The sequence below is a fragment of the Thermobia domestica genome, chromosome 12 (assembly GCF_964235325.1).
Source record: "Thermobia domestica chromosome 12, izTheDome1.hap1.1, whole genome shotgun sequence".
NCBI lineage: Eukaryota > Metazoa > Arthropoda > Insecta > Zygentoma > Lepismatidae > Thermobia > Thermobia domestica.
The window spans coordinates 153,153,082-153,170,513 of record NC_137465.1 but is presented as its reverse complement, the minus strand read 5'-3'; the positions used below and the strand labels follow the sequence as shown (position 1 = coordinate 153,170,513).

General features: G+C 35.8%; 1 protein-coding gene across 1 annotated transcript in view; it reads right to left on the bottom strand.

Annotated features, from left to right (window-relative positions):
• LOC145666742 (BTB/POZ domain-containing protein KCTD9) overlaps positions 1-17,128 on the bottom strand; it is a 40,633-nt gene extending 23,505 nt beyond the window's left edge. Inside the window, exons 1-2 of the mRNA XM_081734283.1 lie at positions 16,956-17,128; positions 474-595 (exon numbers count right to left, since the gene is read on the bottom strand). Coding sequence (XP_081590409.1) covers positions 474-595; positions 16,956-17,003 — 170 coding nt within the window. The 5' untranslated portion in view covers positions 17,004-17,128. The remainder of the gene's footprint in view (positions 1-473; positions 596-16,955) is intronic.
• Between the last annotated feature and the right edge of the window lie 304 nt (positions 17,129-17,432).

The window sequence follows — 17,432 nt, the reverse complement described above, 5'->3', positions numbered from 1 at the left end:
TTTCCTTACCTTAAAATGTAGTCATAACATTATTACGGAAACATTTCAGTGTCATTCCGACGGCTTTACGTTTTGGGATAACATGTCTTATACGAGCTCAAGAGAAAACTTTAAAATAAAAAAATATATGAAGGGTAAGGGGAAAAAACAAGAAATGTCCATGTATGTGTTTTTTCGGGTGCTTTGCCCTATCTGTTGGTGACTCTTGGTTCTATTTGACTGTATATGCCATGCATGCGTAGATGTAGAAATGTCCATATAAAATGGACAAAAGATTTAACTAACCCTATTCTTCTTACGCGGTTTGCAATATTAAAACGCCGTTTTCTCGAAAATGCAGTTTTGTGACATTCCTTCTTTTTTCCCCTTACCCTTCATATATAAATGTATTGCTTCGTTTGAAAATGTTGAGACAATACTTATAAAATAAAAAGAGGAAAAAAAAACTATTTAGGCTTAGAAAGAACACTCACCGGATTAATTTGATATCATCAATTTCTCCTCCCTGAGCTGTAAATAGACGTTTGGCTGCGATATTAAACTTGGAGCTTGCAGAAGATAGTAATTCACTAAGCGAATGAGTAACTAGAACAACCTGAAAATAAATAAATAAAGCAAACTGAAACTTATTTTAGGGGCTTGACACTTATATTTCATCAATTTCTTTCAGACTTAAAGTTGATCTAAATTATTATCAATTGTACAATCGATTTCTTTATGCATCTTTACGCCTTTGATTTGCACTATTCATACTCGACTGACATTTTAGTCCCTCCATGGCATAGTAGTGGTGAAGAAAAGACAAAAGGACCACAGTCAGGATCATGGGTACCCGAAGAAAATTTTCTAGGGGGATCCATTCCATGGTTGCTATATTAGTGTGGTATTTAATATACGTGGTTTGCTATATTACGTATACATTTTCCCGAGCCAGGTGAAAGGCGGGCTCCACCCTGCCCTCCCCCTTTGGGCGCCCATGGTCAGGACAGCAGACCCGTCATTTGAATCCCAAGCGAGACAGAAGTTTCGATTCAGAAGAAAATGCTATGAAAGTAACCCACACCACACTAACTTTGTGATTATTTTCTCCTAATGGAACGTTCAGGTGGTACACTGATAAATGCCTATCTTCCGTTTTGATTTAGGTTAGGGGTTTTATCCAGGGGCGTCATTTCAGATTTCGCTTGAAGGTGGCAAGAGCATCACCGACACAAGACTTGCACGTTTTGTACTAGCATATTAATAGACAATCTATTAAAGTATATATGTATTCCTCAAACTCTTGGAGGGAGCAATTGCTTCCTCCTGCCTCCCGTAAATGACGCCCTAGTTTTATCAGTATGCCACCGACAACGGTCGGTTAAATATTCAAACACATTAAATTGAAAATGAAAACCATTTATTTTCACATATTATTATTTATAGTAAAGGTAAATATGCCCCTACGCAATGCGCACGCGCCGTGAACAGTGCATGAAGAATATTGAATTAGCGCCCCACATATTCTCGACCTACACCATGAAAAGATTTTTGAAGTGAGTCCTATGTTCGGCCGCCTTTACCTTCCGAAGTACTCAAGAGCACCAAGAATATATTGGTATTCAATTTTAGAGGCTGAGTGCATCTCAGAGCATTAGGCATGGGAGCATTGAAGAAAATTCTTCAGTGTCCTGGCCAAGATTTACCCTACCTGTGTTACCGTATCGGGTTTTCTGATTTTTTCTTATCCAGGGGTTATGTTGGGCTTTTATATTTAGTAATTTTAAAAAATCTTCTGTTCTTACAAAATTATCGTTACACTGCGAATACTGTTTCAATCCAATGTCACATTAATGGTTTTAGGAATAATATATTACAGTAATGAGAGAAAAGCTTTTATGGTATGAATTTACTCAATCGCGTATGCTAAAAGTTACACAACCCGCTGTTTCAATAGTCTGCAACTTATGAACTGAAATAAATAGACACACCGTAGCTGTATTGCAATAACGTTCTATATGTAGAGAGACTTTTAGATAGACTAACGAGCGCAATGCACTCATTTTTTAAGCACAATGATAAGTAATGTTACTAGAATCGGATTTCTTTTTTAACGAAATGTATGTTAGTCCATAAAATCCGTTTGGTGTAGCAGATTTCAAATTTCTTGGTGTCAGAAAAGAGAATGCATGGTTACAGGAGAACACAAGAAAAAACTTAACTAGTGTCTGAAAATTAGAAGATGTGTGGAAAGTTATTACTGACGTACTTTAAAAAAATAAATAGTATTTTTTAAAAATATTTTTGACTGTCAACACTGTTAGAGTGAACTGGCATCGAAAGACATGTATTATTTTTGTCCACCTTACTATATCGGTTCCACGAGAGAAAAAAATGTTGAAAAACTGTCCAGAATTTGTTTACAACTTGAATGGCAATGTAAGCGGCAATGCTGACAGGAAGGCACGCTATGTTATTAGCAATATATATCAACGTTGCCGGGTGCAGTCAAGTTTAAAAAAAAAATCTGGACATTTTTTTTTTTTTTTCGTGGAAAGTAATGTAATAAGGTAGACAGATAAAAACACATCTTCCGATCCCATTCCCCACAAACTGTTGAAGGGTCAATAACAATATTAAAAACCTACTTTCTCGGATCATGTAGTAATACTCCTCAACATATTTCGATGCGTAACCATGCAGTTTCCCTTCTGACATAAAGAAATGCTGGAATCTGCCACATAAATAGATTTTGTGAGACAACACACGCATTTTTTTTAATCCAACTCTGATGACATTACTTACAACCGATGATGTTGCCTCAATGATGAGTAACATTTAGTTGGTTAGTATCTTAGCTATATACAGGGCTTTATTATGGTACAACAGCTGTGTCCCTATGTATTTTAGTTTAAAGGACTACAAGATAGAGGGACAAGCGGGTTACGTAACTTTTTGGGGACACGCGGTTTAACACAAGAAGAAGAAAATTAAGTACTACAACTTTATTGTCAGTAGGAATAAGAACTACCAGAGTGAGGGCTTAAATAAACTTTGGCGAAAATGAAAGAAATAAGGAATCTAAAGTGTAAAAGAAAGACGAAAGAAAGAAAGATATGGGTCTTTTGAAAACTTTTTCAAAATAGAAACTTACCGTTTTATTATGTAAGGACTGTTTTAAGCCCATTTAATGTTTTTTTTTTTTTTTTCAACCAGCAGATAATTTCTGTTATCTACAGTTCATTTCAGGTGTAAAGATGTCAAGTACACGAACTAGTCTCTTGTGGGAATATTTCGATGATTCTCCCAAGACAAGTCTAAGGCAAAGTGCAAAACCTATAGCGTACTGGTGTCTCCTGGTGGCAAGGACATCAAACTTTTAATACCACCAATATGAAAAAATATTTGCAGGTGAAGCATCCAGATTTATACCACCAATTTCTAGAAGAATCCAAAGCAGCAGCGAAATCTGTCCCGACTCTACCGACTTCCAAATGCCAGCCATCGTTTCTCCACCGAACAGTGAAAGAAATGTTCGAAAAAAAGAAAAGTGTGGGATATCAACGACTCCCGTGCTCGTCGGGTATCGAACAAAATTGAGGAAATGATCTGCATTGATTTGCAGCCATTTCCTATCGTAAGTGACACTGGGTTTCGAAATCTGATTCAAGAACTGCAACCATGCTACAACATGCCAAGTCGTAAGTACTTTTCTGAAACAATAATTGGAGACATTAACAACAGAGTGTGTTCCAAGATAAAAAATAAGATTAAGGATTCGAATTTCATCAGCTTTACGACGGATATATGGACAGCTAATCACACTGGTTACCCGTTTCTGAGTCTTACTGCACATTACGTGAATAAGTCGTTTGAAAGAGAGACTGCAATACTTAACGTTACGTTCTTTCCCGGTAGTCACACAGGTGATAATATTTCGCAAAAGATTGACGAAGCACTAGAAAACTGGAATATTGAAGCTGATAACACGTTTGTGATAATGCGTGACAATGCATCCAATATGGTTTCTGGCATACGTTCAAGTAAATTACAAAGCAAAGATATTCCATGTTTTATACATACTTTACAGTTATGCATTACTGACTCGATTTCATCGCAGAGAACTATAATTGATATGCTTGGAGTGTGCAGAAATCTGGTCGGTCACTTTCATCATTCCGCCAAAACCAAAGAGGAATTGCGAAGATTAGAACAGTTGGGACTACCAGTAGATGAACTAATTCAGGAGGTTTCCAGTCGGTGGAATTCGACGTTCTATATGCTGGAGAGAATAACAAAAGAAAAACGAGCACTTGTAATATATTGTGCAGACAATAATATTTCGTGCTCACTTACTCCAAATCAATCGACACTTGCCGAAAAGCTGGTGGACCTGCTTCGACTTTTGGAACAAATAACGAGGGAAATGAGTACCCAACATGCGTGCAATTCGCAGGTTTTTCCATCAATTTTCGTGTTAGACAAGTATTTACAACAACAGGAACGTCATTCTGGAATTAAAACAACTACTGCCGAATTACTGAGTTCAATACAAAGTAGGCTAGCTCAATATAAGTGCAACAAGAATATTCTCATGGCTAGATTTTCGATCCGCGTTATAAGTTTAATTAAATGCGTCAAGTGAAATTCAAAAGGATGAAATAAAGTTGTGGATTGGTAATGAAATGGAAGCGTTGCTGACACCTCAAAGCTCGTCAGTGGTACGCAATGAACCAATTCTTACTTCGCAAGAACCTTCTGATTCAGATCCGGATGATCCTCGTCCTGCTAAAAAGACATATTTTGATATTTGGAACTTGGAGCAAATTTCAGAAGATATTCTCAAGTTAAAGAATGCTCCAAAGCTCTCCTAACGGAACTCGACACTTATCTTGCAATGCAGCGCATTCCAAGAAATGATGATCCTCTATCGTGGTGGAAACAACATGCAAATAGTTTTCCTTTACTTGTACAACTTGTGAAGAAATATTTCTTCATTGTAATTTGCGTTTACTGAATTTCAACTACTAGAAAATAGTGAGTGTAGCAAGAGATGTTGGAAATTACTAAATTGTGTTCAAATATTTCAAAACTACTACAAATGAATGAAACTTTTGAAATAGACTTTTTTAGTTTGTATTTTCACTAACTTTTTATAAGATTTGAATAGAATATAGAATTTACTTCTTGTTATTCTTTTATGTTACTTTTTCCAAGTCTTACAACTACAATCAAGTGACTTTGCATTTACAAAAATATAATTTTACAATAACATTAATTTCAGAATTGGAAGAAAGTTTTCATCTAGTTTCTTGTATGTCATTTTTTTAATGATCAGATTTATGCGAGACGGATGTGTTACAAATTTCCTTGATGTGTGAACTGGAAGTTAAAAATTAATTCATAACAATGCATATAACTGTTGAAAATATCTTGTAGAAAATTTTCACTGGTTAAAAACAATTAGTTCTAAAGTTAATAAACAGTTGTATCGTCTTCGACTTCGCTTAAATAACCATCTTTTTGTTATGATATACACAGCAGCACCTGGTTCATCATGCATAATTTTGTAAACAATAAAAATTTGTAACGGAAGTATCCGTTTGCACTATGTGTATGTAATAGAGACTTGTAAATACAATGTAACTATCAAAATACATTATCACTCTAAATATCAATCACGGACTCTTACAATTAAGCTATATAAATATTTGCTACTTTTTAGTTCGTTTTATATAAGCTATATTAAATTTAGAAGAAATATTTTTTGTGTGGAACCTATTTTTTTTTTTTTTTTTTTTTTTTTTTTTTTTATATCAAATTTTAACCTTATATCTAATATACGCTATTACAATGTTGATGATTTCATTACCCCTGAAAATTCCTGAATAATATATAAGAAATGTGTCCAAAAGTATCGATATCGGGTCTCGGTGAAAAAGTGGTATCCGTACATCTCTACATTACTCAGGTAACTGCGGCAGCTGCTGATGTGAGTAATACTGATATTAAAAACAAATGGAGACGGAGTGCCAAAAGTGTCAAGACGAACATCTTAACTGAAGATCTTAAAACCAAACTTTAGAGTTCAAGTCATTCCCAGAAAGTTCAGATTCTGACTCTGACCCCAAGTAGCTGGACTATAGCAAAACATGAAGAATTTGGTGTTTCAACTAGAATGGTGAACAGGCCAGAAACAAAGGTAGAAGATGGAAATTTTTGGAAATATCCGCAAACATGAACGAAAATGCCCAATGATAAAATTAAACAAAATGTTCTCGGCTCGTTTGAGGATGATGAGTTTCCTCGCCAGTACCCAGGCAAAAAGGATTGTATTGCAGTGAGAATCAATGATTAACAGGGTAAGTGCCACCTATATAGCAACAAAAACATCTCTTATGGCCAAAATGTATTTTCTTTATTTCTGGTTCCTTTGTGTCCTTCTAAGTAGTAATTTAATCATTTTAGGTAACTCTGTAGTATCGGTACCATGTAATACTGATACTATTTTGTGATGATACCTTACTCTCATGCGGCTCCATATAGACTGAGTCCTGGAATAGGCTTAGTGGTCCCGTGAGACCAACATGTCACCACGCAAATTTTAGCCAATTCTGACTGAATTTGCCCGTGAAAATGCGAACGCATAAGTTAGTAACGAGTTTGTATAGCGGCAACTTCTGCACGCTTTTTTATACTTTCACTACACGTGATAGTTATCTCGCCTAAGTTTTGAGTGACTTGAGTAATACATTAGACCTTTGGGTAATGTGGAAAGATGATCTATTTTTGCCACTTTGGCTAGAGCCATGTGAGACCACGTTGGACTCATAATTCTACAGGCCAAGGTTGTTTCTCTTACTACAGACCCACAACTACCCATGCAATAGATTTTAATGTAAAAGGTGAGATCAGTAAGTCACCACAGGCCATAAGCTAAGACGAGGTTGCGTGAGACCAACTTGGCACCACGGGCCGTAAGGAAATGTCTTATATGAGACCAACGTGGTCTCACGAGGCACTTAACCTGTTGGTGCTTCTAGAACACACACACATACACAATTAACCACAATGTGAAACTGATCAAGAAAAAGTGAGTGTAGTGAAAGCAAGAAACTACTGCAATGCTGTGAACAATGTCCAAGAGAAACTAAATTAGAGTTCCAATGGCAGAATAGTCACTCCACATTACCATCTATGTAAATAGAACTTCAGAATATTAACCATGTGTGATCAGTGACTACCTCCACCAGTATGCTATCACTGTTCATGTTTTTCTAATGCGTTTGATTGAATATCTTAAGATAGGAAGAATCAAGAACATTTATTACTTAAATAATGGACCGGCTGCTCAGTACTAGAATGACATTAACTTATGTTTGAATGAAGAGGATTTTTGACATCGCTTGATGAATCGAATGGAATGGAATGGAACATGGCAGTGCACCAGCGGCAGATTGGAAGGTCAGCCGGGATGCAGGTATTATACGCATTAGTAAGCTGGCACCTTATACGGTATTACTACTGTGTAAGATAGCCACTTCCAACTGCAAGTTTTGTGACGTCGAAGTTTGCTGCCTCTCTTCCTAGTAAACTACGCGCAGAAACAAGTAGCAGGCACACAACTAGCCCTTTCCAACTGCATGCTCTGTCACGTCGAAGTTTATTGCTCCTCTTCCCAGTAAATTACGCGCAAAATAAGTAGGAGGCACGGAACCTGACGTTAGATAATTATGAGAAATAAGAACACTGATAGTCATGGTTTAGCACGCATTCGTGGATCCATGGCTATTCTTTCTTATTCGGTCCGGTTCATTTGACAAACAATTTGGGTTTGTAAAACTTACAGAAGAAATAACCAGGGTGGATTGATTTAAATCAGTCTGATTTAAATCACGATTTAAATCAAGATTTAAATCACTTGATTTTTTTAATAAAAATCGTTGATTTAAATCGAATTCCTAAATAAATTAATTTAAAATGAAGATAAGTAAAATCCCGTTTCTGTTCTGTTATTTCGATTATGGAAGTTAATAATCATAATACAATGAGACTCAAATGTACAGTATAGTATGAAAACAAGTGTCATGCAGAGGATAATTAGGGAAAATCCCGTTTTGAACAGGTAACGGAGCAATCCTTCTTTCTTCTTTTCGTAACATTGGGTTTGGGTTTTAAAATCGTTAACTATTCCAACGGGGAAATCACCATTGACATTTAAGACGAAAATTCTTTTTTGTGCGTGTCTGTTTGTTTGTCCTCAGATAATAGGGCGTATTTAGAGGGGTCCTATCCCCTCTCCAATTTTTTTTTTGTTAATTTTATAACTTTAGGCAAAATTTATGTATTTCATGCTGCAAGCTGGTTCTGAGTTTTTAAAAATAGGCCCCTGCCAAATATCAGTAACTTTTGTGAAAAAAAAAAGTGTCTTTTTGATAAACGTTGCTGTACTTTTTCCTTAATGCTTGACGTTTTAAATTATATCACCTATTTTTAGGTGATATGGTAGAATCTTCATTATTCAATTTAAAAAGTACCAATAAGGCATTTTACTTCGTTTTCTGTAAGGCTGGAGGCATTTTAGAACACGTTACATATGCTTTCACGCAGGGTTGGCTGGTTTAAACCATGCAAAAAACGAAAAATGTTTGTAAAAGTGTAAGTTTTCGTAAAATCTTCAACACACACATTAGTGGGTTATCGCATGTCACTCCCGCATATTATTCCTATTATATTCAAATTTAAATTCCCCATTCATTACTCAAAGAAATTAGCCCTATACTACAAAAGCAACTTTTTTGTAAGGTTATGAATGTTTCTTTTGTGATTTTTTTAATAGTTTGTTATTATTGTTATGCAATTGCAATCAAAGGAAAATTCTAAATATTGTATCGTTTTAGTAATGTTTACTATTGATAATATACATCAAAATATCGTACTTTGGGGAAGGGGGTCATACAAACCCCCCGAGAGGCATTTACTGAAATCAGAAATATCTTTGGTATCTATTTATGTATAAATGGGTCAGAGCCAAAGTCGACTCAAATAATTCTTATTTTTATTCACTTTTCTTACTGATATGAAAATTACGTCGTTGTATTTCTTTAACTTGGACTAATCAAAGTCGTAGTGAACTAATTTGGACTAAATTAGTTCTGTACTCTGCAGTATTTTGAAACTGTCCATATGTAATTCTGTATAATGGTTTCAATTGTGCAACTGTTTATCTTTTTGTCCTTCTGAAATGACTCTTGACAATTAGACAATTATATTAAAATTATGTAAAGATCAGTACAACGTATCAGGAGTCCTTCGTGAGTGAGTCGGCAGACGTATTGCATTTGTGGCCAATTAGTCCAGTTTTCAAGTTCAAATGGAGGACAATTTGTTTCGGATGTAAGAGACGAGAAACGGTTTGGACTCCGCTTTAAGCTTATGTGATCCGTTCCAGCACAACCCGGTTGTTGCATAATAACACCAAAGTGAAACAAACTTATTTTTGTTCATATGTGATATAAATGCATAGAGTAAATTATTTAATTTAAAAAAACTGGTTTAAACCAAAATACCAGGTTTAAACAAAAAAAACTGATTTTTTTTTCAATAAAAACCACGGTTTTTGCCTACCCTGCAACGCCTTTCTGCGTTGAGGCATAGTGTGTGATGTGATAAATTTAAAAAGATATTTTTTTTTGTTATGGGTATTATTATTATTATTATTATTATTATTATTATTATTTGGCGGGTTACATTTTGCATTCAGAAGACTGAAATTTTGCACACTCGTTCAGTGCACCCCTTAATAATTTTCAGATGTTTTCAGATCTCTACGTGGAAACAGCGGGGTCCAGAGGGGCAAAAATGTTTAAAAAAGGATATTTTTAACAAAAAATAGCTTTTTTCGTGATTTTCCCGTCTCAGATGAAGACATATAAATTATACCGTTTGAAAGGCTGTTCTATTCTGAAGAAAATGATGTACATACTATGCTCCTAGGATAAATAGGGATGTCTCAGGAAACTGTTACCTGAGATCCTGTTTTATACGGGAATCTGGGGTATTTGGGGAATATTTTTCACGGGCTTACTTTTGCACCTACAAGATTGAAATTTTGCACATTTACTCAGTGCACCCCTCAGTATTTTTCAGATTTGTTTCAGATCTCTGTCTTAAAACAGGGGAAGGGGTTCACAGAAGTAAATTTTTTTTTAAAAAAAAAAGACATTTTTAACAGAAAATTCCTTTTTTCGTGATTTACCCGCCCCAGATACATGATGGAGACATTTGAAGGGTACTGTTTGAAAATTTGTTTTATTCTGAAGAGAATAATGTACAAATCATGATCTTAGAATAAATAGGGATGTCTGAGGAAATTTTTATATTAAATCCGGGTCATCTGGGGCATTGTGGGAATGTTCTTAGCTCATTGTTAAATAGTTTCCTCACTCTTACTACTCAAAAGAGAAGCTTGAAATTTTGTACACACATTTAGTACACCCCTTAGCATTTCCCAGTTGATTTTGAGATCCGTGCTGTAACACAGAGGTATCCAGAGGGGACCAAATTAAAAAAAAAAGTTTAAAAAAATGCCGATTACTCTCAAAATTTCCCGCTTCAGGGACATGATAAGGAAATGTGAATGTTACCGTTTCAAAAGCTGTTCTATTCTAAAGAGAGTGATGTATGTACCATGATCCCAGGATAAATAGGGATGTTGATGTAGCTGCTTGACTGAAAGTCTATAATTAACCTTTAAAAAGAGCCATAATTTAAAAGGGTTAAGAAACATTGTTTGGGATTGATATAGGTTAACGATTGGGGATAATTCAAAATTCAACCCCAATACTTTCACTTAAATGGCATAATTAGCATTTAATACTAATTCCTAACGCTTTATCTTCAATTCGCGACTTGTATTATACCAGGAGAAAGATTTGATTTAAATCAAAAAAATCGATTTAAATCAAAAAAATCAACAAAAATGATTTTTATTAAAAAAATCATGATTTTTTTCCACCCTGGAAATAACTAATGTTACTTTAAAAGAGGAAACTGTAAATAACCTTACCTGGAACACTTAATATTGTTTAAAGAAAGAGTAATTACATATATATATATATATATATATATATATGTGTGTGTGTGTGTGTGTGTGTGTACAGCGTGAGTCAAAATAAGTATTGCAAGCCACTTACTCGCAAAATAAGTATTCTCGCGAACTATACATCAAATAAGAAAAATATTAAGAATCAATGTACAATACAGAGGGGCCTAAAAAATGAGTCAAACACGAGATTCCCCCCTCCCCATGTTGGGGGAGAGGGGTGTACGTGAAATTTTTAATGTGGACATAGGTCGAGTGATACCACGTTTGAAAGAGCTTGGAAAATTGAACAATTTTTGTAGGAAACAATCTTTGATATGGGACACCGTTTTGAAGATGGCCACCAAAAATGGTCCTGTATCAGATAAAATTCCCAGTACTTATAAATCAGAAACGGCTGAGTAGAAAACGATGAAACAAAACATGAAAAAGGAAAAAGCCATAGACAACGCGGAATGGTGTTGTCACGGTGTTCCCAGGGTCCCTCATGGGGCCCCGGGACCAACTTAAAAATTTCAAATGGCAACATAAGACGAATGATACCTTCTTTGATAGATCGTGAAATACCAAACAGCTTAGTACAAAATTAGGACCTCGTGTTTGACCCATTTTTTAGGCCTGTCTGTATTGTACATTGACTCAACATATTTCTTATTTGATGCATAGTTTGCGGGATATTGGCTTGTAACACTTAGTTTGAACACTGCGCTTTGTATCCGAAACAGGTTTGCCCGAAATCGAAACAAATTTTGTACTGAGCTGTTTGGTTTTCCACGATCTATCAAACAAGGTATTACTCGACCTATATGCCCGTTTGAAATTTTCAAGTTGGTCCCGGGGTCCCATGATGGGGACCCTGGGGACACCGTGGCAACACCACTCCACGTTGCCTATGGATTTTTTCCTTTTTTATCTTTTGTTTCATCGTTTTCTACTCAGTCGTTTTTGATTTATAAGTACTGGAAATTTTGAAAATTTGAAAAAAAAAAAAAGAAAAGAAATCTTTATGTTCCACGGTTATGCCAGCTAGGCTAAAGGGGGTGGTGATAATAACAAATGGATGAAATGGTGAAAAAAAAAGTCGGGGGACACGGGAGAACCCTGAGAAATCCCACGCACACGGTGTTTGTTTACCACAAAGTTCATCTGGCACGAAATGGGATCGAACTAAGGACCCCATGCACAAGAGGTGAACGCTCCACCACTGATACACTGCAGCCATCGCTGAAAATTTAATCGAGATCGGTCGGGTGGTTCAAGACTTATCATTAAGTTCTATTTATTTTTTATATCTCCCTCTCCCCTAAGTTTTACTGTCAAAGCGAAATGATAAAAAAAAAAAAAAAAAAAAAAAAAAACTTCCCAGACCCGAACCTCATCTATATTGAAAATTTGATTCTGATCGGTCGGTTGCTTTAAGATTTATTAAGTTACAAACATAGTCACTTTCATTTTTATATAAAATGACTTTACATATATATATATACACCCCACTCATCCCCCTCCTCTACGTTCTACCGTCAAAGTGAATAGATAAGAACTCTCCCAGGCCAGAACTCAATTTTCGTTAAAATTTTGATCGAGAGATTAAGAGTCACAAACATAGTCACTTTCAATTTTACATATCGATTAGGTGTGAAAGCATAAAAGTAGGGTCATGATTGCTAACTGGTAAAGCGATTACCTCTAGTGCATGGAGTTCTGGGTTTAATTTCAGTCCACACTAAGTGAATTTTGTGGGCTTTTTATGGGTTATCCCATTTTCTACTTACTTCACTCCATCATATTATCCACATTATCATAGCTTCTCTTAACCTGGGTGCAAAATAGTGGAACGTCAAACCCTACCTTATAAACCTTAAAAAAGCCCCACACTCTCATATATTTTTAAAGAATGAAAATTCGTTATTTCATATAATTTATGTTTTCGAATTTTGAATTATCCCTAACCTAACATATCTGATCTAATCAATGTAACTCAATCTATCTGACCTAACGTATCAGAACCCACCTCTAATTTGTGGAAAAAAAAAAAAATCCAATTAACGTTTGGAACCCTCTAACCTTATGTAATCTTGGGTTAAGTCTTTGAGAGTAGGTCCACAAATCTAAAAAGTAAGTAAAAGCAACGGGAACGAAATCATGAATCAGATATTATTCGTAAAATTCATACAAACTAAGCAAGTTTAATGTGTTTAATTTTGACATGTTACAAGTTGCGCCTTGCTGGTACAATTTCAAGTGGAGGCAAGCTGCGTCACACATGAGGATGTAATGAGACACTTAGTTCTCCGTACTTCAAAGCTGAATGTGACATTTCAATTTTAAGCTTTACATATGTTGGAGAGGAATAGGAGTTACAACGTTCTGCGGAGAGGAACATACTATTGAAATAGAGCAAAAAGTGCGATAAAATAGGAAAGACTTACTAAAAGAAAGAAAAAAAACTGTTACATATTTAAATTTGGACATCGTAATGGTGATGTGAATGTATTATGAAAGCAACTAATCGAAGTGAATCTTACCACATCTATGCCTATATCCAATGTCCATAACGAGCCTACTCCCTATGGATTTCCTCGCGCGGACCCACTAGCATCACCCTGCTCTGGCTAGGTTAGATGACACACTTGCTTTTTTAATCATCAACTAGCAGAGGTTACTTTGATTTTTACATTGCTGTTTTTATGGCATACGTTTTGACGCAGTATTTATTCGCAAAACGGTAAAGTGCATCTGCACTGAGGATTGCAACTCCTCCTTTGAACCCAACTCTGCTTTCCTTTAAAATCGGGAAAAATTAATTTTTATGCAGTTAATGTTCGGTCCCGTCCTGTAACACAACAGCTGAAACAAGTACGTAAATCAGGAACCAATGTATGGTCCCACATTGGGACTGCACTGCTTATTCCACTTTCCTACCTCATTCGCTTCCAACCTTTCTTTTACTCTGCTTCCCTCTCCTGTCTTCACGTTGTAAAACTGCGGTACTACGTCAAATATCGGAAAGTAGATGTAAGATATTACTACAGCGATCACAAGTATGTCGCAGGTTTTAATACTACTCAGCGTTTAAATTTGTAATGGAACATTCTTTCGCCATTCAATTTACCCTACCAAAGCTCAATTTCCATGGTTGTTTCTTTTCGCTAAAGGCATAACGGATGAACTTCACAAAGCCCGCTCCAGTGATAACCCAATGGTGTAGGTAGTAACCCTGTACACTGAGACTATTTTCGACTAAAGAAACACATCGCATTATTTAAAACAAAAACCATTTTCAATAACACATTATTTCAGGATAAAAAAAAAAAAAAAAAACAATAACAAACACAACAGAAAAACATACAAAACAAAAATAAAATAAACGACACATGCTACACGATATTTGCGAAAAGATACTGGAGCGTGTATTATAAAGCTTATCCCAGGGGCTACAGATTACAAAACCCGCTCCAGCTCTAACCCAATTCTATAGATAACATCCTTTCCAATATGGAGTGCGTATTGTAGTTTGTCCCCCGCGCCTAATATTTACAAAGCACACTCCAACTATAACCCAATTAACAAATGGGGGGCAAGCTCCCCAAGTAATTTACGAAAAAACGCTATTATTAAACATTCATGGAAGGCAACTACTTCCTTCCCCCAAAACCGTAATACAATGAAAAATATTATACTACCTACCAAAATATAAAAATGCAAAATCGAAAAAATCAACGATCAAAAATTCATTTATAGTATGAATCAAAATTCAAGCAAAGAAACAATAATGACGAATGGGAAAAAACTTTAAACTTGCCCCACATTTACGGCAAATATATTTTCTATTTTCAATTTAATTAAACCGCGACGTTCCAAAACCTTTAGCAGCTCCTTTTCGTTATTATACAAGTCAATAGAAAATTCAAGTAACTTAATATCACAACCATTATCAACTAAAGTTATTATACGAAGCCCTGTCAGAACACACAGTACACTTAAAACAAAGCAGCAGGAGGCGTAACACACACACACACACAGCGCGCTTACAATATACATCACAGCAAGTAATACATGCTTGTGATATATCTTTTGTACACAATCAAACGATAATTTAATCACATGCAGAAACTTATAATAACACTATCTGTTTGTACTGAGGTTCTGAACACAGATCCCTCTATACAGATTACTTTCTACCTGTACCAAATATTTAATATTTAATTCACATACTATTGCCAAGCGAGCGTTAGCGAGTGAAGACGGGTTAGAGCCCAGCAGGGCACGTCTTTTTTGTCACTATTACAGCTAAATGGAAAGGGGGACCTATGTTCTAGAACCCTGCCGTTGGTACCTAACACTATCACCGAAAATAAAACAACAGAAATAAATAAATAAAAAAAAAAAAAACTGCTTTTCGATACGGAAGAGGACACTGGAGTATGTGTTGTAAAGTTTACTAGTACTGTTCTACGCCATTACGAGCAAATTTTAGTGCTGGTCAAGTTTAGACACACTTCGCATGCAAAGAAATATTTATAAGCAACAAATTTCTGCAGCTTAGTATATAAAATACAGCTGTATTTCAGGGTTACAAGTGCCCAAATCCTTTACGACGGTTAAAGTGAATCAAGTGCATATGAAAGATACCTACTATATTCCATCAGCGGAGTATTTCAGTAAGTGTATAATAGCAATATCTTATGTCTACAGTGCAGAGCCCCGATGACAGAACTTTCTTTGTACGATAAGTTTTAGTAAGATCAAAAATTTTCTGCAGGAATTTTGCAAAAATTTTCTGCAGAAGAAACACTTGTGGTTGTTAAAAATACACTTTACGTGATGTAAGAAACAGCTCAAACTATATTTATGCGAGTTGTTCGTCATTTAAGACATCTACACACAGCAGGCATATTTTTATACTTTTCTGTTTGCTATCTTTTTTTCCTCTGACAATTTTTCTGCACAGGCGCGGGAAATTTTCTGCGAGCACAACAGAGCACATCGCAGATCGCAGCATGTTCTGCTTTAGGGTGCAGAGCTGTCTGAAACTATTACAAATGCTACTGAAGCTCACGTTGCTAAAACACACAAGTTTCCACTACCCTCACTTACGGGTATAGCCAGCATCACTGACGCGCCAGCCTGCTTCGGATGCAACGCCGTGTTACCGTGCGTACGGTCCAACAAGCTTCACCCTGTCCTGACTTGGTTAGATAGCATCCGTGCTTTTTAGTGCAAATCTACATAGTTGGTTTGTTTTTGCATTGCACTTTATATGTCACATATACGGACACTGAATTTATACACAAATCATAAAAAATTGTAACTTTTCGATAATTAGACTATTCATGGAGGATCACTGGAATTTTGTATGTGCTAAATAGGGTAATGCACAGTAACAAATAGGTCTTATTGTCTAGTGTTAATCTTTTGGAGAATAAGAAGGAAAGGTGCAGTTTTACTATACGGACTCACCGATTGTGGGAAAGTCTTTAATTTGTTCACTTAATGTCGAGAACAGAACCTAACGAACCCCTGCGGGTCTTTAACCCGTTCCTACTCCTACTGCTACTTCTACTAACACTTATTTTAAGGACTGCGTCTAAACATGACCTGAACGGAGGATTTTATTCTTGTAGTACCATCACCTGTACGACTAGTAGTGCATATGTAACAATGGAAAAGCACAACTCCACATTCATATAGAAATGTTTAAACACTTCATTAATGCGTTTATGATTCAAGTACGAGTTACCGGTGTTTTCTTACGCCAATAAGCAAACACAAAGAATTCATGATGTTTTAACTTCTGGTTCTGTAGTCGATGACACAAGTTATGTAATATTTATATCACTTATAATGAACTCGCAAATTAAACCAAACATACCTTGCCATCTACGTCTGTTCCATTTTTGAATAATATAACTCTCTTCATGCTCTTCCCAGTGAATTTTGTAGATAGTCTCCGTATTTTTAGCTAGAAGGAAGTTTCCTTTCACACGTATTGTAATTCCGTGGAATTCCAGGAATACCACTATACTTTTCTTCTCAGAGTTTGTTTCTGACTCATGTACACTTCAGAAATATTTCGTTCTACTCAGAGGACAATATATCAATCATATATTCAGAAATGAATCATATAAAAGCCATTTCTTACGTATTGATTTTCGGTACACTTTTCTCTCAAATTATATGTTGTGCAACTTAGAAAATTACAACATACAACGTTGTTCAGATTCCACATTCAAGGCCGACCCTAGGCAATCTGCCGTCCCGTGCAATGGTATCATTTGCCGCCCCACTCTCCAGAAAAACTAATCTCAAAAGCCACGATGGTAAGAATATTACCCCATCATGAACAACA